The sequence below is a fragment of the Gallus gallus genome, chromosome 1 (assembly GCF_016699485.2).
Source record: "Gallus gallus isolate bGalGal1 chromosome 1, bGalGal1.mat.broiler.GRCg7b, whole genome shotgun sequence".
Classification (NCBI taxonomy): domain Eukaryota; kingdom Metazoa; phylum Chordata; class Aves; order Galliformes; family Phasianidae; genus Gallus; species Gallus gallus.
The window spans coordinates 53,292,206-53,316,032 of record NC_052532.1 but is presented as its reverse complement, the minus strand read 5'-3'; the positions used below and the strand labels follow the sequence as shown (position 1 = coordinate 53,316,032).

Sequence of the window (23,827 nt, the reverse complement as noted above, 5' to 3'; positions counted from 1 at the left end):
TCTCCAAAATCTACAGACAACTGAGTTGTCCAAAACCTATCGCAGCTTATGCTCATCACAGCCCTCTAACATTTTATGGTTCTTCTCAAGGAGTACCACCAGTTTAGAGAAAACTTTCAGCAAAAGTGAGCAAAGAAAAAATAACACTTCCAGAACAATTTCATAATTTCTTTCTACAGATATCCCAGTAAAAGCCAAATATCTGCTTACAGATACATTCAGATAGCATATTAACATACTCCACAAATTGTTTCTACTTTCTTACTTTATGCCCTTCAAGGTATTCGAAAGAGCTTCTAAAAGGAATGTTTTAATTTGATTTTCTTAGTGAGCAACAAAACATTTGCTTCGATCTAAATGCTAGAGGGGATACAGATTGCAATTCTTTTTACCCAGTATACAGGAAACAAAATGAACTTATAGCAATCAGTGAAGACTTGTTGCTGTTTCCCTGCAGATCACTTTGGTTTGCACAATGCCAGTCCTTGCTTGTAGCTTGGTGCTCCAGCAGTCCCCTTTGCCTGCTTCCCTAATTCTCCCCTTTCTCCACACTCTTTAATCTGCAGCATGCTGAGGCACAGCTATCAGTAATTCTGTCAGTTAAGAAGTAATACCAGATCAAAAGTGGTATTTTGGACAGTAGGTAAGAATAGGATGATACAGGGGAACAGTTGGTGTATACAGCATCCTCTTTAGTCATCAAAGAAACAATTGCTTTATTACTTTGTTAACAACAGTCCCAGGACTAGGGCTTCAGGGGCAACATCACACTAAGGCATGGCTTTGGTTTGGAAAGGCCCATCCAGCCATGGCACTTGTTGGCTGGTACTGGAGCACGTGTCCCATTGGAAGAGAGAAGAGATGGGCAGCAGGGCTTTCATTACCTTTTCCCCCTATCTCATAAATCCCCCCCCCCCAGATAGGCAGAAAGAAGTTCTGGGAGTATTATCAGTGAGGGACATCAAACTATTGAAAAGCTACAATTTCTTTTGAGCTCTTCTGTTCTTTATCTAGTTGTTCTTCTCCCAGTATATAATACAATGAATTGAAAGCTCTGCAGTGATTTACTTCTCTTTGGTTTCAGGATGATTTTTTAATTAAGAAAAAGAGCACCAGCCAGCTAGATGCATATATGGATTCAGAAAAAAATCAACCCCAAGCCACATTTCTGTCCCAAGTTGGAACAGAACTTTCCGTAGTGTAACATTTGTAGACATCTTTCCTTTTTCATGCACTTTCAGTAACTCCTCCGTGGTGACAATGACAGAGGGAAAAATAAGCTCTTCAGTTCCAGAAATGTGCGAGTTATAGAATAATATGGAGCTTGATCCCCTCAAAGAGCTGCAGCTACCCACGATCAAGGAAAAACTGCTGGATGACAATCAAGGACAGGACAGTCTTAGTTGCAGCGAGCACAAGACTGTAGAGTTCCAGATCCTGAGAGGAGTGAGCAAGACAAAAAACAGAATTACAGCTGTAGACTTCAGATGCGAAGATTTCAGGAGCCTGCTTGGCAAGATCTGTGGGAAAATACCCTGCAGAGCAAAGGCCCAGAGTTGGCTAACCTTCAAGGACAACCTCCTCAGAGCACAAGAACAATGTTCAGACGGTTGAGCAACTGTGGCAGAAAGCCAGAGTGGATGAACACGGAGCTCTTCAGTGAGCTCAGACACGAAAAGGAAGCATACAGAAGATGGAAACTGGGACCAGCTACTTGAAAGGAGTGCAAAGACATTGCTTGCACATGTAGAAACGAAGTCAGGAAAGCCAAAACTCATTTGGAGCTGAAACAACTGTGCGAGGTGAAGGGCTCTGTAAATACATCAGTAGCAAAAGAAAGTTTAAGGAGAGTGCGGGTCCATTGTTTAGGAGGCCAGGGAATTGTGACTAGAGATTGTCTGAGGGTCACCTCAGACCCTGGGATGGATACGGAGTAAAATATCTTAGAAGCCATTTCTAAAGCACATGAAGAACAATATAACTGGGAGCAGACAGCATGGGTATTCCAGAGGCAGATCACACCTGGTCAGCTCCATTGCTTTCTGTGATGAGCTGACTGGTGCTGTGGACAAGGGAAGGGCAGTGGATATGGTATACTCCGATTTCAGTAAGGTCTTTGAAACAGTCTCCATTGGTCTCATCAAACTGATGATTTACAGGGTGGAGAAGGAAGGTGGAAAACTGGCTGTGTGGGCAGAATCAGAGTTGTGGTCAATGAAGTCCAGGTGTTGACTGGCAACTAGTGGGTGCTCCACAGGAATCAATATTGCGATCAGCACTGCTTAATTCCTTCACTGATGGTGTGGATGGTGGGACAGTGTGCACTGTTGGCAAGTTTGTACACAACACTAACCTGTGAGGAGCAGTCGATGCACTCCTTGCACCTGTGAGGGAGTAATGCCCTGCATCAGTCCAGGCTAGGGGATCTTTAGAAACAAGCTATGCAGAAAAGAATCTGTGAATCTTAGTGGACAGCAAGGCTGAACAAAAAGCTGCAGGTGAAGGTAAGTGTTTCTTCCTTTCTATCTGGTACTTGCAAAACTGTTTGAATTACTGTGTCCAATTTGGGCTCCCCACTACAAGAATGATGTTGACATCTTGGATCAAGTCCAGCAGGTATCATGAAAATGGTTATGAGGCTGGAAAACATGATCTACTAGGACAGTATGAGAGATCAAGTATGCTTAGCTCAGAAAAGAGAGAGCCTGCCAAGACCTTTTTCTTTACTACAACTTTCTGATCTGAGGATACAGAGAAGATGGAGCTGGGCTCTTCTTGGAAGTGCACAGTGCATAGAAAAAAGGCAATGGACACAAGTTGGAACGTGGGAAATTCTGATTCAATATCAGGAAGATAAATTTACTCTGAAGCTGGTTAAATAGCAGAAAATGTTGCCCAGAAAGGCTGTAGAATCTCTGTCCTTGGAGGGGTTCAAAACTCACATGGACACAGCCTGCAGCAACATGATCTAATTTGTCCTGTTCTTAGGTGATCTCTGGACTAGATGGCCTTTGGAGGTTACTTCAAGATAAATTTTGATTCTGTAATTCTACGATAATTCATTAGATTTCATAAATCTGTTCCCACTCATGGTATTCAGTTACAAAGGGACAAACTGTGAAAATGCTACAAAAAATAAGATCTCACTCTACACATAAAATGTTGCTAACACCAGTGGAGATAAGTTGAATAATGTAATAACTGGTTCCTGAAATTAATAAAAGTTGGTGTTTATAACACAAGAAGACCCAGCCACTCCTTCCCATCAGACTGCAACAAGGTTCCTAAAGCATCAGTAGAAGTCGGCTATACCCACTATACTAAAAACCAACAGATTTGGTTTATGAAAAGTGAAGAAACATCAAAAATAGTGACCAAGATCCACTCTTCTAATGTTATAACATCTACTCCGTACAAGCCAACAGAAGGAAGACCTCTTTTTTCTCTATTATTGTTTGAAAGAAAAGGGGCATTAGGGGTGTCTGTGAAGGTCCTCGTCTTCCCCTTGCTCATGTTTGTAGTGAACATCAGAGAAAATCACAAGATGACCCTGAGGAAACAAGAACATGTAAAATTACCTTAAATTTCAGATGGACGTACTCAGGTTAGTAGATTTGACAATTAGTCTCTCAGCAGTGCAGCCAGACAATCCTGACTTTGTGCTTTCTGAAATTCAGTTGACTTCAGGGTACAGATAGGCCCTGATGTTAGTTAACGCAGCCCTCCAGAATGCTGGGTAATGATAACCACAAGGATATAAGGAAAGGTCATAGCACAGCTGTCACTGTCTCTGTGGTGTTTCCACTTTGCTGGGATTCCCCCAAAGGGCTTGAGGACCCTTTATAGTCTACAACTGCTCAAAGCACCCTGGTCTGGTGGGGTGTGTGTGTGTGTACATTTTGCATCTAGAGTGTGCATTTTCAGTCTACTGTATAGTTAAAGCTTTACTATTAGCTATCTTCAGAATGACCCAACACAGCAATATGCACAAATTTACAGACCTGAAAAAGAATCAATATTATTTAACTAAAAGTGAGGCTTCTCACCTGATTCATTTTTATTACAGGTCCAACCAGGCTGGTGTGGGCCAAGTTAGGAAGAGGAAATCCTTTTCCTAATTTATCTTAAAAAAGGACAAATATAAATATATCTGTAAGTAATAATTAAATACTTAAGAAGCATTTTTCAGTAGGAACTCAATTAGTTTTAAGATTTCCCTTTGATCAGTCACCACTGTATCTGTGATGCTTGTATTTGCAAAGAAGCAACAACTCCCATGAAAAAGTAGTGCAGTCCTCTCAAAATTTCTCAGCTGTCTGACACTACAATCTGCCTTTGCTCCTTTTCACACATCTACTCCATGGGGTTTCTGCTGTTTCCCACTTTGGCTTATTTGCCCTCTTCCTTTCATTGTATTCTCTATATGGTCATCTAAGCCTGTGGGTCCCTCTTATTTTCATCCATTCCTACTTTCATGGGTCAAACCCCAGGTTTAGTCCTACTTGCTTTTTCAACCATTTGACTTTTGCATCCCTCCTTTCCCCTCATCAATATCTCACCTCCTTCCTCAGCAGCCTCCTTGCCCTTGTTTATCCCACAGGTACCTTCTATACTCTTCCATATGTTTCTTTCCACTTTCACCTTTTCCTTCATCATCCCTCACTCTCTACATCTCACAGAGCTGATTTTCTACTTTGTTCTGCCTGGGGTAGCAGGCAGAGCGCAAATGCAAAGGGAAGTGATAGTGTTACACTATCCCAAAGCCACAAGATGTAAATGTGCTTCTGAGCTTGCCAGATCTGGGCCATTCTCTGGTTATGGCTTGACTCTGTTGAGATGAGATTCAAGCATGTCTAACCTCTGCTGCTGCACTTCTTTCAGTGAGAAGGAAACTCATGCATATTGTTTGGAAAGGAGCTGAGACTTGCTCTGTTCCAGCCTTTGTCTGATTCTGGTGATTGAGGGATCAGCACAGACAGCTGTCCAGGCATACTCAAACTGACAGAAAACCTCTCACATCGCAGCCCTTGGAGCTGTGCACTCTCTTTAATGGTTTCAGTCTCACTTTCCCACCAACTGTGCTCAGGAACTCGCCACAATCCTTACCATTGATTACTGGGATCACTACCCTCCGTAAAGTGTAAGACAGAAAATTCTCCACCAGTGAGACCTGCAGTAAGGGGGGAAAACACATTTGGTGATTATTGCACGATGCCTAGCGGACTGCAGCTTGAGGGTGGAAAGCAAGGGTTAGAAGTGCAAGAGATCAGAAACAAGATCTTTCATTTCTAAGAAAGAAAATCTCAGGTTAAAAAAAAAAAAGATGCTTTTTTTTTGCTTTAAATGGCATCTGGATGATGTGAATATACAAGGCAATGAAGTGTTTATTTTCTTGAAATACTGTTTTTTTTTTTTTTCTGTGTGTTAAGTATCTGAACTCAACCTTAACTGTAGGAAAGCAATTTGTTTAACTCCATTTCAGCTTTCAAGTCTAAGTTCTCTTCTCAGAAATGAACTGTGTTCTGGGTGGCAATAACTGCCCCCTCTCTGGTGCTCTGTCTTATCCTGCTGTGCTTCGTGTTTTCCTCCCTTCACTTAAAGGTGTAGGTTGGGTTAAGCTGCTGTAGAGTCGTCCTGACCAATTCTCAGTGTATGATGATCTTTCCAGTGGCATGCTGTTTCTTTTACTCCCTGTTTTTTACTCTCCTTTTATTTGCTTGGAGTGATTCAAGATAATTCCTGCAGCTAAGCTTAAGCTTGACATTGTACTCATTCCTACTGTTATGTCTACTTAATCCAACTGTGAATTCAGGCTGGCTGTCAGAAACAGTTAGAAGAAGTGCTAGCCCCATGCCTGCCTTTGTCCTGGTGGATGCAGAAGCCAGTAAAATCAATTGTGATGGCAGACTAGGTCATGCAGTCTAGGCAGACACTTTTCTCTGTTTCAATTAATGTTGCATGGTAATAATAATATTTGGTGTCTTTGTTGACAAAGGAAACACTCCAAGAGTTATTTCCTCTTACTACAAAGAAAAACAAACAAACAAACAAACAAAACAGGTAATGTATTTGAAAGCAGAAAGAGCAGTGGCAGATGAGATCTCCAAGTCAGATGGAGAATTGTCCAGCAACAAGTTTGGCTGAACTGCTTCTAACTCTGAAGGGCTCAGCTACCTGTCCTAGGCACTGAAACTGTTAACTTACCTGAGAGAAGCCAGCAGCAGAGTGCAGCAGGGACAACTGAAGCCTAAAGGTAAGAAGTAAAAAAAGATTCACTAAAAATGGTTTTGCACAGTCACTGCTTGAAGTGAACAGTCTTGAAGAAATACATCTTTGCTCTCCAGAAAAAAGAATATATGTTTTTTTTTTTCTTAAGGTGCTGCAGAATGTGTACATAAAAAGTGAACCCAGAAGTAGAGTAGGCAGTGAGAATTTGCATCTCCTTTTACATTTCATTTGTGCAACTTCTTATTGACTTCATTCTGATTAACATATTTAATTTTACCAGGGACTGATTCTTAACAGCATTTTATTAAAACAGACAACTATCCAGTTGCTATAGAATCAATGGGATCTTTCTGAAATCAACCTACTTCTATAGTCATCTGTAGTCCCGGGCTACGACTATGAGATTTGTAAAGAAAAATCTCTCTGGAATTTACACTTCCTGTAATGGCTGAACTACACTTTCCTCAACTGTTTGTTATGATTTGGATGAACTCCTATCCAATCCCAGCCCAGTCTAACTTTTCTTGCTGGTGTCTGTGATACACATCCAGATAATTGTAAACATAATTCTGGAGGGGAAAAAAATGAGCACATCATACTGGTGAGCAGAAGAACACAACCTCATGTCAAAGGTTTTGTGTGGCAACATTCTTTCCTGAACTCATGCTGACAGGCTCTGATCATTCCAAGTCCTCTCTTCCTGTTAAAAAGGACCAGTGACCAAAACTAAAAATAGGCTGTCTACATTTTTCTTTAATGGAAATGTAATAGGTTAAAAAATGCAATATACTCTGAAATTCTGATCCAGCTTGGAGTGCAGGGCTACCAAGAAGAAACGTGGATATGCCTGAAAGTCTGCACTTCTACACAATTACACATTTAGGGAGAAAGCGGCTCTAAAACATAACTGAGTTTGAAGTGTGAATAAAATTTGCTGAAAGCCAGCTGAAAACACATGAGCTGCAGGTAACCAGAAAACCAGCAAGATCTAAGCAGAATCTAAAAAGTTCTGAGCGTTGTTTCAAATTACAGAGACACTTCCAGTCTCATTCGTTTGATGGCATGTTGTAGTATCAGCTATGTAGTGTCACTTTTCCCTTCCCCACATGTAAAAGTGCGCAGAGAGCTTGTTGTACTGCTCCTGTAAAGTGTTTTCATGGTGGCATCTGTTTATGATATTCAGACATGGCAAGGCAGCAACATGTAAAGGGCTTAGAATAAACGATTGAACCTCATTCTCTAGCATCAGCACAGACTTAAACAGATAACTTTAAGATATTGAATATGTTGAACATTGTCATTTGGAGGGGTATTTAACCTTGAGAAAGGGGTGATATCATGTTGTACAGGAGACATGGTTATTCCCCAACATTATTATGTTTTATCTGCACAATATAGATTAAATAGTCAAAAGTATTTTAGAGCCCCTGTGAGAAAGAAGGTAACCATTGCTCTTTCTCTCACGGTGATACAAGTGCTGTTAGATAGACAGAATGATGGGTCCTAGTGTTTGAATCATCAATATTGCTTTCTGAGTTTTCCTTAATTACCTCTTCAGAAGTATTGAGATGATCAGCTTCTGTTTGATTACTGTCAAATTGCCTCTGGTACTTGTTGTCTGTGGGGAAAAAACAAAACCATCTTATGTGACTGTATACATAGATACTGCCTGAGCTACAGGCACAAATGCAATTGCATTTTGCCATTGGAAACACAACACCTAAACATTATATTTAGTCAGTATGTATAAATAGTGAAATCATCTGTGAATTTGCTGCTTTCTGAGTGCAGCAGGGATTACCTGAGTGAAGTGATAATACTGCCCTGATTGCCTCCTTATCATCAGTATCATTTAAATCCCTGCATGGCTGACTTAACTGGATCACTTTCAACCTAATGAAAAGATGTCTGGGGACACACTGAACAAGAGAGAACAAGTTAGGAACATCAGATAATCCCATTTATACATATTACAATTTATTCTCAAAGAATCATTCAACTTCCCACATGGGAAGAATGGGTTTCATAAGTTGCTTGTTGTACCTGCATATTAAATTCTACAGTATGTAGCACACGTTTTCTCCCCGTGCAATGCAACAGAACAGTATGCACATTTGTGTCAGGCTTGTATATGGTATATTATGCTGATCTCTGATTTTAGAAGGACTTGAGAGATTATGGTATAATTTGTTCAGCGTCAGCACTGAATGTTATTTTCCAGTTCCTGCTACTTACCAGATTCCCTGTAAAGATGTACTGGATGGTTGAATTTGGCAGAACAGCAAACACCTCTACAGACCCGGTGATCCATAGTCTGCATGTGTCTGACTGCAAACTGACAACAGGTGGTGATGTAGCCATCAGCTTCAGAAGCACCGGGCACGCTGTTGGGCAATGCAGAGCAATCTGTGGGATTTCAGAGAAAAAAGACTGAATGTGGAGTTCCTGCAGCTTAAGGTTTTTTTTAAACTATGGTTTCTGTGGCTACCTCACAACAAGGTGCTATATAACAATACTCTTGTTAAACTCAAGAGTAACTTCAAAATAGTCAATTTTTGTTACACCAATTTAAATGTCAAAATTAGCATGGCATATGAGCTGAGTTGCAGAGACCACAAAGCGAATGAAGAAGCTTTAGACCCACCAATATTGAACATATCTGGAGAAATAATTTAAGGGATTTCATAAGGAGGGGACTGGTAACACATGCTAAAGAAGTAAGGCAATGAGGAAAACGAACAATTCCCCCTCCCCCCCCCCCACACACACAAAAAGTGATGACCCTGACAATAAGACAATACAAAAAAATTGGAAGAGCAGCCTTCCAGAAGAGACATTAAAACAAAAACAAGAACAAACTCTTAGAGGACAAGACATGCCATAACTTCATAGCAAATGTTGCCATATCAGGTATTTTTAGCATCTCAAAAGTATCTTAATGTCTCACATTGCATTTATAAACTGTGCTCCTCATGACTATTACTTCCCATTGTATACAATTTCCTGCAGCCAGCAGGTATCCTGACATAGAGGTCAGGCTAGCATAACAGAAATGCCTTTACTTCAACAGGAATAAAAGGAGACTGATCTTGAATAAGATGTCCACCACATAGTGTTTATAACTGTTTCAGAGACTGAGAGCAAATTTGGCACTCGTGGGGGCAGAGAATGCCTTCAGAGTAGTATTGATATAGTCAGGAAGAACAGTGAGTTATGAGGAGAGAACGTGTATGTTTGAGTCTTCTACTACTTGTAAAGCAGCTCAGCTTCCTTGTCTTTTCCAAACCTTTGCAAATGTGCTACACAGATAAGACCCACAGCAGAAATCAGCTACTGCTCTTTCTTCAAAGATTTGTACAAGAAGTACCCACCTCAGGAACAAAATCTTTCAGTATGGCTGTAGTTAGGTTAAAAGCAGCAGCAAGCTGTAAACAAATGAAATCAATGAGGTCATTATGTGAGCTTAAAAATGAGGGCCTCCTTGAAAAAAGCATACTCTATTTACTTTGATTCTAGATAATCCATGTTTAAATTTAGTATTTCCTTGGCCCAGAATGATTCCTAGGGGAGCCACAATATTCTGTGGAAGAGAGGAGAGAAAGATTTCTTTCTCATGGAGCTATCTCAGAGGCACCTACCAGACAGTGAGTACATGTGCTTTGAAATAACAGACCTGGCATCCTGCTTTCTTCCTGCCTTTGGGACTTTCTTAGATGGAATACACTGAATCTGTCAGATAGGACTCAAAAATTTTAGTTGCCCTTTTTCTGCTGACCACTGTGATGATGTTTGCCAGTGCCAGACCCTCTTAGCAATGTTTCAGCTAGCAAAACTTCTTGGAATCCCTGTCTACTAATGCTGTTGTGGAAACAGCATTTCTGGGACAAGTTTTGTATGTTCTTCTCCCACAGCTGAAAGGTTACTTTCCCTGTACCTGCTTCTTGCCTCATTTTGCTGCTTTCAGTACAGCCAATACATGTGCTGCGGGCCTCTATGCAGCAGACTAAGTATTCTTTTTCCTATCTTGCCTTTTCCATTGTTGTTTGGAACTCATACAGATGAAAGCTGTCTTTGGTTATTTCATGCACGCCTTGCACACCAGCTCTGACATTCATCTCTACCACTGACTGCCTAGAATTGCCAGTAAGTTCAGGTCTGAGGGAGACTTTCTAAAATGATGAAATGAAGAAAAAATGTCATGGTTCAGTCTTACAAGTAGTAGAGTTCTGATCCAGACCTGTGTGACGTGGCAAACATAATCAGAGTATCATAGAACCATTAAGGTTGGAAAAGACAATTAAGGTCACCTAGTCCAAATGCCTACCCATCCCCACCATGCCCACTGACCATGTCTCTCAGTGCCACATTCATACATTTCTTGAGCACTTCCAGGGATGGCGACTCCATCACTTCCCTGGGCAGCCTGTAAAGTATTAATCTCCTTTGCTGACCATTCATGCTACTGGTATTTGTAATTCTATTACATACAAATTATACTCACATCTCTGGAGATGGTGATGTTAAAGACCCCAGCTCTGTAGTAAGCCAGTGTAGCAGACTTAAGAAAATAATTGGAGACTCCTAAGTAGAGCATAGAATTGATCTTGTTTGGGAGATCGAATGGAGCAGGCACAAAGGGAGGGTCTGTGTGATTTCCTACTGGATAGACCGTGCCCTGCAAAGAGTCATTAACAAGTATTTCTACTTGCAAGCATTTGTATTTGTCAGAATGCACTAGTAGTGGTTGAACAGGGGGAATTCTTATTCTATCTTCTTAACCTGAAGATAAAACTGACAATAAGTAAAACCTGAATCAAGCAAGAGTTTCTTATATGCCCTGAAAATCAGCAAATTGAAGTTCTTTTGGAAAAAAAAAAACAGGAATCACAGAGAACCTGGCCTCCACCCTTTCAAAATTAGAATTTGAGCACTCAAGTGAATGTTCTGAACTGCCACCATGAGTCAGAATAAAAATCCTCTAGACCACAGTTTTCTACTGTTGCAAAGATACAGTTGTTGACTTAATCTAAGAGTGACATTTAAGGAAATTCTTCAGGAACTCCTCTCCACCTCCCGAAAAGCACTAAAAGTAGTGTAAAACAGAGGCACAAAGCAAACACCTAACCCTGATAAAAATAGATTGAGAGCTGGAAAACGGCAACTCAAAGCCATCAAGAATCAGCTTGTTCCAAGGAACACTTAAGACCAGTCACTTCTTCACTTGACTCATCTGTAATCTCATAACGCGTGTCAACATGTTAAAGTTTAACTTGTAAATTCTAACTAACTATAGCTGAAGAATTAACAGTATTGCTAAATACTCTTAAACTGTGCATATCTTCCTTGCAGAAGGTGTGCAAGGAAGTTTGGTGTGTTTCTTTTTCTTTTCTTTTTTTTTCTGTGGATGGTGTTTCTTGGATAAAATAAGCGGAGAGAGTTTCAACTGTTACTCTAGCATGTCTTTCTAAACTGAAGGCAGTTCTGAGAGCAATAGGGATGCTCTACATTACACAGATGGTTGAAGTTGCTGGATCAACTGAGTGTTGCTTAGATATCTCTTGCCAGAAAAGGTGAAAAATTAGAAAAGATATCTCTTGCCAGAAAAGGTGAGAAAGGAACTGCTGTGTGCTACTTCTCTGTGAGAAATCTTTTTTGGGTGTGACCTGTCCATATACAAGACATGGACTCATCCCAAAACAAACACTTTGGATTGTAATCACAGTGGTAGGCATCGTAGATTATGTATCACTCATTATAAAGCACCTCTGAAGGGATTCAACTGAAATAATTTATTTTGGTGAATTAACCAAAGCAGTTACTATATTAAATAAACACTTGTGTCTGGTTTCTAAAACAGCTGTTACCCAAAACATCCCAAATCCTTATTGCTTTTCTAACTGAATAGTGGAGAGGCTGAGTAAGACTCTAGTGGAAAAAAAAAATGAATAAATGCAGAAGAGTATCAGAACAGACTTTGAGAGCACAGAGACATTAATAGCAAATTACCTTCAAATCCAAGTTAATGTGTGATTTGAAGACTGCTGGAGAACTAACTAGGGAATAATCTATTTGTGCAAAGGCATCTATTTGGCTTAAGACTAGAAAAAACAACAGACAAAAACAAAATAGGCATTATTACAAAAGCATTATAGCAGCTTTTATTTAGTTAAAGGCAAAGGTGTTCTAGAAGTGATGGATCTGATGAAGGGGAATAGTGGGAGAAGGAAGAAGAAAACAAAAAGAAATAGTGAGACTATGCCTTCTGGGATAGTCACCAATTCCTCCAGTTATAGGCCTACTTCTCTTGTTCACAGCTGAATTGACTGCTCAGAAATCTGCTCTCACACAGCATAATATCTAGGGCAGGATCCCCATAATTGTTTTGTGTTTGCACAAGAGAACTGAACTTCTATATGATTAGTGCGGTAAAGGAAAACTGTATGAAGATGACATTAGCACAGTTTTATGCGTATCAGTGTTGAAGATGATCTGGTTGTTCACACCAATAAAGTGTTCTATATCAGACAATGTGACCGAAGACGACTTCTTCTGAAAAGTACTCACATACAACTTCAGTCTGACTTTTTTTTTTAATTGGATTGTAAGTTCTGTTCACATTGCACGAATGATTAGATGGTTTTAATGAGAAATGGTGAATTCACACAGAGATTATGAACTCCTCAGTATGATAGCACAGCCTCCGACAACCTTGAGCCTGAAATGTTTGGGTACCTGCTTCGTAAACAATGTTCTTGATAACCATGATTTTCAGTAATATTTCCCAGTGTATGGCACATAGCCATTTTGGGGAAAAGAAAACAAACACAAGTCTGCATACTCTCCTTCTGAATATGCAGCTATATCCACAATACAAACTGAAGGGTTGAAATGAAATCTCTGACATTAATACATAATAATATATATTATATATTATGTGCGTATATAATATATATAATATATGTAATAACGTAGGAGAATTACATGAATTAGAAATAGTGAGAACTATGGATAAATAGTCTTGCAAAAAAAAAAAAAAAGAAGAAAGAAAAAATAAAGAAAGGAAGAAAAGGAAAAGGTGTAGGATACTCATTAATTATAGTTGTGAAAATCTTAAACACTTTTTGAGCATCTATATCTACTGTCTTCATGCCTCTGTGACATGAGTGACAAAGGAATTGTTACTGCTGTGAAGAGAAATATGCTTAGGGTGACTCTGTCTTCCTGCATCATCTCGTTATCTCACTGACCTCAAGTTGAAAATATGATGTGCTAAGTTTGTGAGATCTTGCAGGACTGCAGTGCAGGACTGGATGTTTGTTAGCTTTTTAGTGGATTACTGCTAACTCAGATTTTCTTATGTCCATTGTAGCAAAAGAGCATAAAGGATCATTGGGAAAATGTTCATCTTGAAAATCTAAGGAAATAACATGGGTCAGCTACAACAAACTGAAAGATTACAGGTGACCTGCTATGGGCACAGAAGAAATCTGAATATTGTTTATGAGGCTCTTGCAAGAGATTTCTAGGAATCTGGAATGGACTAAAGTGGAGAACAATGGCTCAGTCTTTATCTCTTTGCTTTTTATTTGTTTGTTTGTTTGTTTTTTGCACTGTGAACACAGGAATGGATTGGCAAGTAATAAAAACACTACAAACAGCGCACTGTGAAAATTACTCAAAAAGCTCAAATCAGCAGCTCACCCTTCTGCTTTCTAAGCTGTGCATCCATCATTTGTATTTTGTATTTGATATTTAGGCATATCTATAGGAAAAGAGAGAGAAGTCAGCAATGTAAGGGATGTATTTGAACTCCTCCCTTCACTAGCTGAAATAATGTTTTCAAACTTACATTTTCATTCAGTTTGGAATGAACGGCCTTCTCAAGAAAACCAGACAGGAAGCTATAGATCCAGCTGAAGAAAAGGAAATGAACACAAACACTTTTTACCATGGATTGAAGTCTTTGAAATATAAAATCGTAGAATCTTCCAGGCTAGGGCATCAATGTCATTTAGATTAATGAAAACCAATTACCAATATTGGTAGACTGTACCAATGCTACAAGTCCTGGGTCTCATTGGTGCTATTTAGAAGGCATTCTGCAAAGTTGTGACTATTAATGTTAACATGCTGAAAACAGCCACATTTTCTCTTTAAATATAACAAAAAGCTCTCTAGAAAATCAAAACAAGGAGAACTACAAAAGTTATATCATATTTTCTTTTGAAATATGAAGTTTTATACTTAAATTGTAGGTCAGCTTGTCAAAATGCATAATGAAACTAGATCCCTTCCTGCAAATTTCCATTTGCAATCTTGTAACCTTTAATATACGCAAGTGTCAACTTTTTCAAATGCAGTATGTCTAGTCAGCTCATTTTTGGGCACGTGCACAAAGAAATGTAGATTAACCACCCTTCACACGCTCAGCAAAGGAAACTGTTTACAAAAAAATAGGCCTTTGGAGTGCCTTATGTGACAAACTCCACTATTTCCCTCAGAGTAATTAGAAAATCTTCTATACATACCTAGCATACATACCTAGATCCTTCATTTAACTTGACTTTTACACTACCAATGCTCAGCTGGCAACTGTGCAGCAACACGGACAAGTGGCCTGTGCTGTCCCGTGATACTTGGAAGACAATTGCCATGAACAGTTCTGAGATGGACAGGGTAAATCCTCCTTGGTCTTTGCTACTTAGAAAAACAAAACAAAATGAAATGAAAACAAACCTCACTCAGGGAAACATGTCCTCTAAGGGAATAATTTAAGATACTACCTGTGGATCAGTTTTGAAGGGACTTCTGGCTTCTATCATCTAGAGTGAATTATGTTTTTCTTTAGTGAGTAAAGTCCATCAGGAACATACACTGCATTCAAAACAGGCTATATGCATGAGTTTCCAGGGCATGAATTTTCCAGTGTTGTGCAGAATTTGAACAGTTTGCAGAAATGTCAGAATTTCACAGTGACAGAAGACATTTCAGTCCCTCATGACAGATCATCCTGAAGGCCTTTGGGACTGCAGCACTGGAAGTCAGTTAGCTAACAAATATATAACCCAGTGGTTCTCAACTTTGTAATTGTTCTGATTCTTGTTTTCCTGTCAAAAATTTCAATAATCCTTTCTGATGTATATGTTCTTCCCTTTTATTCCTTCTCCAAACACATTCATTCTTTCTCCTTTCTGTAACAATCCCTACTAAGACATACACCCCTCACCAATTTTCTTATTCACAATTTCTAGCAAATTTAGGTATTATTACTACTATGGAGAAAGAGCCCAGCCCAGTAGAAAGCACTAACCATGAGTCTTTCAGCTTTCTTCCCTATTATTCAGGCTAAGAACAACTCTGGGAAAACACATTGTCATGCTGAGAGAATAATCTCAATCCAGCTCCAAAGCACAGGTTACCTGTGACCAGACCAATGAGTACCCTGTCATAAAATCCCTCCTACCACCACTACCATTTTTAAACACATTTCTCAGTCAATATATGTGCTTTAAGTGACTATCTGGAGGAAACACCATTCTTCATACTCTCATTTTTCCTACAAGCCTTTAGGAAAAACATTTTCACAAGGAGAGTAATTCAGCACTGGCAGAAATGATGTGGAGAGGTAACGATATCATCATGCTTGACTGAACATCACCAGTGCATAGCTCACCCAATGTGTTGACTAGTCTGTTTTGAGCAGAAAAAATGATCTCTAGAGCTTCCAAACTAGCCTTACCCATACTCCAAGCTGTATTCATACTCCAGTGATAGAGATCATTGTGAAAGGATCTCAGACCTTCTGCCTTTTTGGGCTGCTTGGGAGATGGGGAAAAGTTTAGCTACTTAGGTCTCTGTTGCTGCATCCTTAACTCTGTGCTTCTTTAGGAGGAATCCGGATTCACTGGTTCTAGGCTTTTAGGAGCAAAGTGCTTGCCATGAGACTCTGGGACTCACACAGTGCACTGGGACAAAGTGGAAAGAGAGGAGGGCTACAGTAAGATTTGGGAACTCAGGAATAATACTGAAAAAGCTGGAATAAAACCCGTCTTACTGACCTTAGAAACAGCCCAGTAGGCCTGGGTTGTCAAGGGTCTCCCTTGAAAAGCTGACTTTCAGTTGGGATCTCTTATTTTAGGCTGAAAACAATGTAGTAGGACGAGGGAGTGGAGGGGTTGAAGAGTAAGGCATATTCAGAATTTGTTTAAACTTACAGCTATGTACAAAACATAATATGGAACAGAACAGAATATATTGTTCCCTCTGTCCCTCAAAAAGGAAAGAAAATCCCTTCATAACCTTGCACTTCACCGAAGCTGGTTTTGGCTCCCTCCCCCAAATCCTGCATACCAGTTCCTCATCTCCTTTGCAGTTGGTGAAGTCCTCAGAGTTTTATATTTCTGGTGTTTTCTTTAGTCATGCCCCAGTCCTCACCCTCAGCAAGAGGGAGAGGCAAATTAGTGTTTCGGAACAGCTGATGTGCTCTGCTGAACACAGTATCCTTTTCCTTACAATGCCAGTATGACAACTACATACAGATTGGGACCACAGTGACAGTGCTTTCCAGTCACCTAAAACTGAATGCAAAACTGTGTGTACGTGCTCCTTTGAAATCAGGACAAACTGTGAAATGTGCAGCCTGGTGATCCATCTTGCTGTACTATCTGGCTTGCAAACAGAGCAACGCCTACTGCTGTTACCAGGTACTCCATTAACCCCAATTGTAGAGATTAGCACCTTGAAACCTTTTCTGATATCCCAGATGTTTTAGCCCTCCCTCTCTGAAGAAAGAAAGGAAAAAAACCATATTGTGTTAAAGAAATGCTGAGATAGAAAAGTGGAAAAATCTGAATATGATCATGTCATTGAAGACAATCTCATACTGTACAGGCTCATGAAGCCAAGTCATTTATCCACAGTGACCTGAATTGTAGAATTTTCTAACTTCTGGATGTTTGGCACTGTGACAGTACTCTCCTTATAAAAACGATCACTTTGGAAGACAGTATACACTGTAGCAGCAATAGATAATTAACTATGGAGTCAACCTACTGGTTATACTCCACAAAAAAAAATTAACAATTGTTGTCATTTAAAATACTGTGATCCTACATATACAAATCATACAGCCTGGACAAACTGTGCATGCTAACTGTTGTCTGACTTGATAACTCCCAAAGAGACATACCTGCATTAGTTAGCAGGGAAAGTTTCCCTCTTGAGAAGTTCATGCAAACTGTTGTTTAAATGCTAAAGCATATCAGACTTAAAAAAATGATAACTAGCAACTAAATTTCTGAATTACAATTCTAATTCCACTTCCAGAACTGTCTCCCAACTCCAATTGCACTGTACAGTACTTACAGTAGCCATGCTTTCACTCTCCAGTCTGCACTGATTGTAGCAGAAGCATGTGCCACTGATAGGCTAACACCAGTGCCAGGAATAAAGGAAGCAGATGTTTCTGGTATATCTACAGCATCAACTTTGAACCTACAGAAAAAAAGAAGCAGGATATTAGACTGCATGTTAAAAGGTTAAGAAGGAATATTGATGATTGAATGCTTCTCCTGTTAAAGGCAAAGTGTATGATTTGTTAAAAGAATTTCTCAGAAAGTTTAGAAAAGAAAGGTATCTGTACCATTATACTGCATAGCATCCTTGCAAAAAACATCCTCAATACATTGCTAGGGAAAAAGGATGACCAGTCAAAACAAAATCCTCCCATTGGGGGAAAAACAAAGTCCTTGAAGTGAAATTTGCTTACTGAAGGAATATAAGTCTGTCTGTTACACCCAGATGCTGCATCTATAAAAAAACCTAGGCTGTGTGAATGCTGGCATTCACTGAAGAAGACCAAAGTTTCTCCTTCCCCTTCTATATCCCTTTCCTCGTCTCAGCAAAAGGCTCTGGAGTGGTTCAGTTTTTCAAAATAAAGTCTTACTTAAAGATTTCCCCATGAAAACAATTTTTCCTGATATTCAAAGACATTGTGTTGCAAATGGGTGTGTTGAACTGAGCTGCACATTGTAATAGTATCAGCTGCAATCTTATCATGTACTTGACATTCCTCATTGTTTCTTCGCTATCTGGCAGAGATCTCTGAAACAACTGACTTTCATCTACTTTCCCTGGGACTGGAGGCACTAGCTAGTTTTAGTGAAAATGAACATACAGAAACATCTTGGGCAACATTAAGGTTGGCCTAATTAATCCTGTTTTCAGTGAGGTGTATTGGGAAAGGAATAACTGGTTGGGAGAATGAATTGTGATTTTGAAGATCACTCCAACTTAGGTTGGAAGGAACCTTAAGATCTTCCGGATCACGCCCCTAATCCAAGAGGCCAAGTAAGGGGCCCTGTTCATTTGAGTCCTGAACATCTCCAAAGGTGGAGATTCCCCAGCCTCTCTGTTCTTGCTCTGCTTCTCCTTAGCAATTTTCTTAACTTCTAATTGGAGATTTTCTTGATGTAACTTGCGTCTGCTGCCCATCATCTCTTCACTGGGTACCTCCAGGAAGAATCTGGCTCCACATTCTCCATCATCAACACCCAGTAGACAGTGAAAGATGTGCAGTAAGACATCCCACCACCCCCCCCATAGTTTCTTCTTATTCAGGCTGTTCAAATCCAGCTTTCTCAGATGTGCAAAAATTAAGGTCTCAAGGATACTATAGTATAGTGAATATTAGTAATATATTAGTATATTAAAACATTACTAAAATATTAGATGTTAATAGAGGATGTGGGCCCTATCCAGCACAAAGTATGTGAAGTCTCCCAGATTGTTATTTCTTGCTCTGGGTAATTTATAAGTAAATAAAAATGATATGAATTAAAAATGAAGTAAAATACTACTGGGCAGCAGTACTTTACTTGGAAGTAGTATTAAAAGGTCAGAAGTTACTGGGTTTTTTTGGTTACAGTATATTGAAAAAGCTTAAACAAAAAGATGGGAATGAAGACTGTAAAACAACGTGCTTTTGTATTATTTTCCTTGTTTGCAAATACTGTAGAAAGCACCATAGACCTTTTACTCTACAGGCTGTTCCCAGTACATAACTTTCCTCAGCAGGAAATAAAAGTGGTGCCTTACCCAATGAAAATGCTATTTTAGCCATTGTAAATCTACCCAAAGATTCTGCAAAAGTCATCTTCCTGTCCCATCAACTCAGATAGATCACCCCCATACACGCATTCTCATCTTACTCCTTCATGATGGCTTTTCCCTCATGAAACTCAAACAAATCACCTTCACTGCTACATCTCCTTCATAGTAGCAGATGGTTAAGAACACCAGTTTTCCCCTTTTTCCTATCTGTTTTTCCCACTGTGTCATACCCACATGTACAACTGTCTTGCTCCGAACTCTGAAACAAATCAACTAATAAGACAGCCAAACTGCTCTTTCAAAGGCCCTCTAAATCTCATCTCTGAGTACGGTAGAAGGAAAAAATATGAACATGAGAAAAAAATTCTTTACTTTGATGGTGGCAGAGCTCTGGATCAAGCTACCCAGAGAGGCTGTGGAGCCTTGTTCTCTGGAAATATTCAAAACCCACCCAGACACTTTCCTGTGGAAGCTAGTGTGGGCAACCTGCCTTAGCAGAGGATTGGACAAGATGTCTCCAGAGGTCTCTTCCAACCCTTACGATTCTGTGATTCTGTGAAATACTTCTAAAACTGTTTCAGCAGTTAGATGAACCATTAAAGTTTTGTACAAAAAGGCTGTGTAATGATTACTATGGAGCTGTTTCATCTTAAAACTTTGAAATACATTTCCTTCACTTACCTTGAGATTGTATAATTCACCTTCACAATTGAGAATCTCTCCTGCCCACTCCAGCTTGGGAAGGTCTCTTTCAACACACTTTGCTTCAGTAGCTCTATCCCAATCTTCCTGCCTACAGTGTGACAGAGGAAATCAGATACTTTGCAGGCCAGATTATGGCATGCAAAGGTTCAGATATACTGACAAATAATTCAATCACTTTTAAGATTGTTCTGAAAACTCCCCCGTTCTTAAACCCTTACCTAGACCTCTTTCCAACTACTTACATGTCTGCATCTGTTGCTCCCATATGAATCATTTAATTCAAGATCACGATGATCCTGACTTGCATTTTACATTCTAGAACTCTTACCAATTTTTTGAAACTGTTATACTTCCTTCCCTTCACACACAGTGTGGATAACCTTGGAAATACTTGGTCATCACATTTCTCTCAGATTGTCTTACACCTGTTGAATGAAGAGGCCTGCTAAGAAGTGACAAGATGACCAACATGCATAGTCCTTACTTATGTAAGAAGTGTGAACATATGCATATGAAGTGTTGGTATGTCAAATACATTTTTATTTTTACAGGAGTTTCTTTAGCTTATGGTTCTACATGAGAGCAGCCAGTGACCTCAAATGGAGTCTCTCTCAAGGTTCCGGCAGAACGAGTGAGCAGGGAGGATCTATTGACTCAGCCTTCAAATCTCATGTTAAAGGAAAATACATGATTAGAGTTACGGTAGTACAGTTAGGTTGTGGTTGGACTTGATGATCTTTAAGGTCTTTTCCAACATGAGCAATTCTATGATTCTGTGATTCTATGACAGGCACCACACTTTTCAAATACAAGAAATATCATTGGCAGAGTCACTGTCAATGTCTGTTCTTATTCCCAACGGCTAATGCAGGGTTAGTCTATAACTTTGGCACTTGAAAGCCGCACTTAATGTCACAACTACTCCTGGGCTCATATTAAGAAATAGCAGACTGAATTTTCATTTCTAAAGGCAACAGAGATGCCCAGGGAGTGCTTTTCCTAGCATTTCATAAAAAGATACAAACAACAGTTCTGTTTTGGATGACTGATGTTTGCTCTGCACTTCTTAACTCTTCAAGAGCCTTAAAAACAATGTTCATACAGAGAAATAAGTAGACCTGATCCTTCCTTTCATCTCGAACTCATAAGCCCCAAGCTTCTACTTTTCATCTCACAAGTCCATTGTCTAGCTGTCAGTGTGTTCAGTACATAAATAATGATTAATCCTTAACATGACCCAGCCTTTGTTGAATCTGTACCTTGTTAACCTTTATTATTAATATTAATTCTGTAAACAATTGAAATTGTACTGAGTGCCCTCCACACCCACACACTATACCTTCAGCAGGAGGCAGTGAGAACTAGCCTGAATAGAAAGAGTCACGAAAATACACTGTAGAGGTTAGGAGTGCCGTGTACAAGATGGCTGAAGTTCTGTTAAGGGTCAAAATTACAGCAGATGGTTGCTAGATTTTTATTTATTTATTTATTTATTTGAAAGAACAGCACATGCAGATTCTATCTCACCTCAAATAGAAGAATGACAGTAAAAGTGTGCAATTACGTGCTCATTCCAAGATGGTAAGCTTTTTTTTTTTTCAATTATATGTTGATTATCTTCAATTAAATATTGCACTTCCAATCAAGATTTTAGCACGTTTTAAAAAGAAACAATTATATGACCATCTCATTCTAGTTCTAAGACAGTAGATAAATATGAGGAGTAATAGAAACACTGTTGGACTGCAGGAGCATGCAGTCCCAAATTCAAGGATAAATTTGTACCTTGAGTCCAAAAAGGAGACTAAGAGAGAGAAGGGACAATGGGTGTTCTGCTGCAAGGTGACAAAAGGAATATATTGTTTCAATATTTAAGGACCAGGCTTCTACACTGCACCTTTTTAAAGAACTATATTCTGTACATAGAATATTTATCATAAATTAACTTCTGGCAATGTCAGACATACCATAGTCCAGCCCTCTCTGAGTAATTCTCACTTTAAGACCAGGATTAGCTTCAAGTTGTAAAAACAGCAAACATGGCAGCAAAGAATACCACATCTTTTGCATCTTCTCACCTTTGTCACTGGGACCTGTCAACAACATTCATGATGCAAATGTCATTGTAAATGATACATACCAGGAGTCATAAAAAATCTTTATCTGTCATTGTTCCCTCAAAGAAACGAGGACAAGGGTGGATAACCATAAGAGGTTTGGCTGGTGATTTAACTGCACAAAGTGGTCATTGTGCGAGCAGTGATTAACTGGATAGCACTTCAAAGTGTAGGCATTACCTATTGGTGAGATTGCATGGTTCTGCTCCACTACTCTATGCTTTCCTCTCACCCATGTTTTGGCTGGTTTATTTTACCATATCCTAGCTCCTGCACAGTGAACAGGACAGAGCAATGCCAGCCGAGAAACATGTCCTCCTAAAAGCCAACACCCTTTTCACATACATAGACAAACTTCTGACTTAATCCAAACACTGATCAAATCAGCTCATAAGAGGAGAGTGCAATGGTTAATTCAAAACATGTACAAGAATTACACAGTGATCATATGGCAGACTACAGTATAGCGAGTGTGTCTGAATGCAATGCAAGTAAGCAACTACATGGTGGGACGCAAACACAAAACACAGCTTCACAAGAGCAGTGACAAATCAGTTTCTTTTTTTCTTTTACACTTACAGAAGTAAGGTTTCTTTGTTCAAAACTTGCATTCATCATGATTTTCACTACCAGTGACAGGCAATGTTTGATTCCCTAGAAATTGAATGTTGTTTCTCATGACAACTCAAGTATTCCAAGCATTGAGTGGAATTTTTTATTAGGGGTCTATGATGATTTTACACTGGCCTTAACACTGAGGAGACCTGGAAAGTTGGAAAAGTGATCACACTTTTCCAACATGTAAGACTGTGATCATAGCATCTGCCTATGTACAAAACCATAAAATATACAGATGTATTAATTAAAAATCAATATATACCAAACAGATTTTTCTACCATTAAATAACACAGATATGTACTAGATATTTACCTAACTTATCTAAAAGGATTGCTAGCAGCACTAACATAGGTGAGGTACCTCAATGTCATTGAATTTCACTCCCATTGAGGAACAGAAAACAGCAACCTTAGTTACTACTTTGCTTTGTAGTTACATGCTTTTGTTAGGCTCTTAAATGTATCCCAAGTGTGAAGCTGAAAGAACAAACTGAACTTCCATGGTGCTAGAAGATGGCATCACTTCATATTGTTTTCTCAAATCAACACGCTTTACATTCACACTCCAAGGCAGATATTCTCGATTTCATCAAAGAGCAAAGCCTCTGTTATATGCCAGGGTTGATTGTACAAGCTTAGTCAGATGACCACAACAGACAGAACTAAGGAGATGGTAGATGTCAGCTGCCTGATAATCTAAATCAGAGCTTCCAATTTCATTGCTGGTGACAACAGATGACAGACAAATTGCTCTGATTTTTATCTTCAGTGACTGAGCACATATCAAGCAACTCCTCTATATAAATAATTCTCTTAATTCTTTTGTCTTTTCAGAGATAGAGTGTTCAAGTATCTTAAATAAAGAAAAAAGATGAAAAACTTTTGCTTCACCCTGTGTACTTGTCTCACCCTAATGAAGTACTCTACTCACTAGAATGCAGATATTAGAGTTCTCCCTTGTGAAGTCTGCAAAAAAGTTTAAATAAAACTTGCAATAAAGATAACAGCTGAAGCCTGACTGAGAATCCAAACTTTTGATACCAAAAAAA

General features: G+C 39.3%; 1 protein-coding gene across 5 annotated transcripts; it reads right to left on the bottom strand.

Moving 5' to 3' along the window:
- Positions 1-153: 153 nt before the first annotated feature.
- On the bottom strand, positions 154-23,827 carry LOC112532681 (BPI fold-containing family C protein-like). 5 transcript variants are annotated; one of them, XM_040651306.1, is made up of 16 exons: positions 22,011-23,827; positions 20,372-20,468; positions 20,020-20,131; positions 17,593-17,721; positions 14,770-14,925; positions 14,078-14,141; positions 13,930-13,990; positions 12,235-12,326; positions 10,730-10,903; positions 9,600-9,653; positions 8,464-8,634; positions 7,779-7,846; positions 6,205-6,247; positions 5,107-5,170; positions 4,047-4,123; positions 154-3,550 (listed from the first exon to the last, which is right to left on the bottom strand). In XM_040651306.1, the coding sequence occupies exons 5-16, from the start codon at positions 14,880-14,882 to the stop codon at positions 3,473-3,475; spliced, it is 1,059 nt and encodes a 352-aa protein (XP_040507240.1). In that variant the 5' UTR covers positions 14,883-14,925; positions 17,593-17,721; positions 20,020-20,131; positions 20,372-20,468; positions 22,011-23,827; the 3' UTR covers positions 154-3,472. The 5 variants fall into 5 exon arrangements, 4 of the variants coding, with proteins under 4 accessions (XP_040507240.1, XP_046764843.1, XP_040507243.1 ...); XR_005841412.2 differs by lacking the exons at positions 20,372-20,468; positions 22,011-23,827 and adding an exon at positions 8,030-8,147 and having other exon boundaries at positions 3,487-3,550; positions 20,020-20,245; XM_046908887.1 differs by lacking the exons at positions 20,372-20,468; positions 22,011-23,827 and having other exon boundaries at positions 20,020-20,245.

What these genes read in the sequence shown, in the direction of transcription:
- LOC112532681 (XM_040651306.1), bottom strand. Translation starts at nt 14,882, where the DNA reads ATGGCAATTGTCTTCCAAGTATCACGGGACAGCACAGGCCACTTGTCC. An exon ending in ATCTCAATACTTCTGAAGAG is followed by an intron (nt 6,248 to 7,778) that starts GTAATTAAGGAA and finishes TCTTACCTTTAG; the next exon opens with GCTTCAGTTGTCCCTGCTGC. An exon ending in AGTGATCCCAGTAATCAATG is followed by an intron (nt 4,124 to 5,106) that starts GTAAGGATTGTG and finishes TCCTTTTTTAAG; the next exon opens with ATAAATTAGGAAAAGGATTT.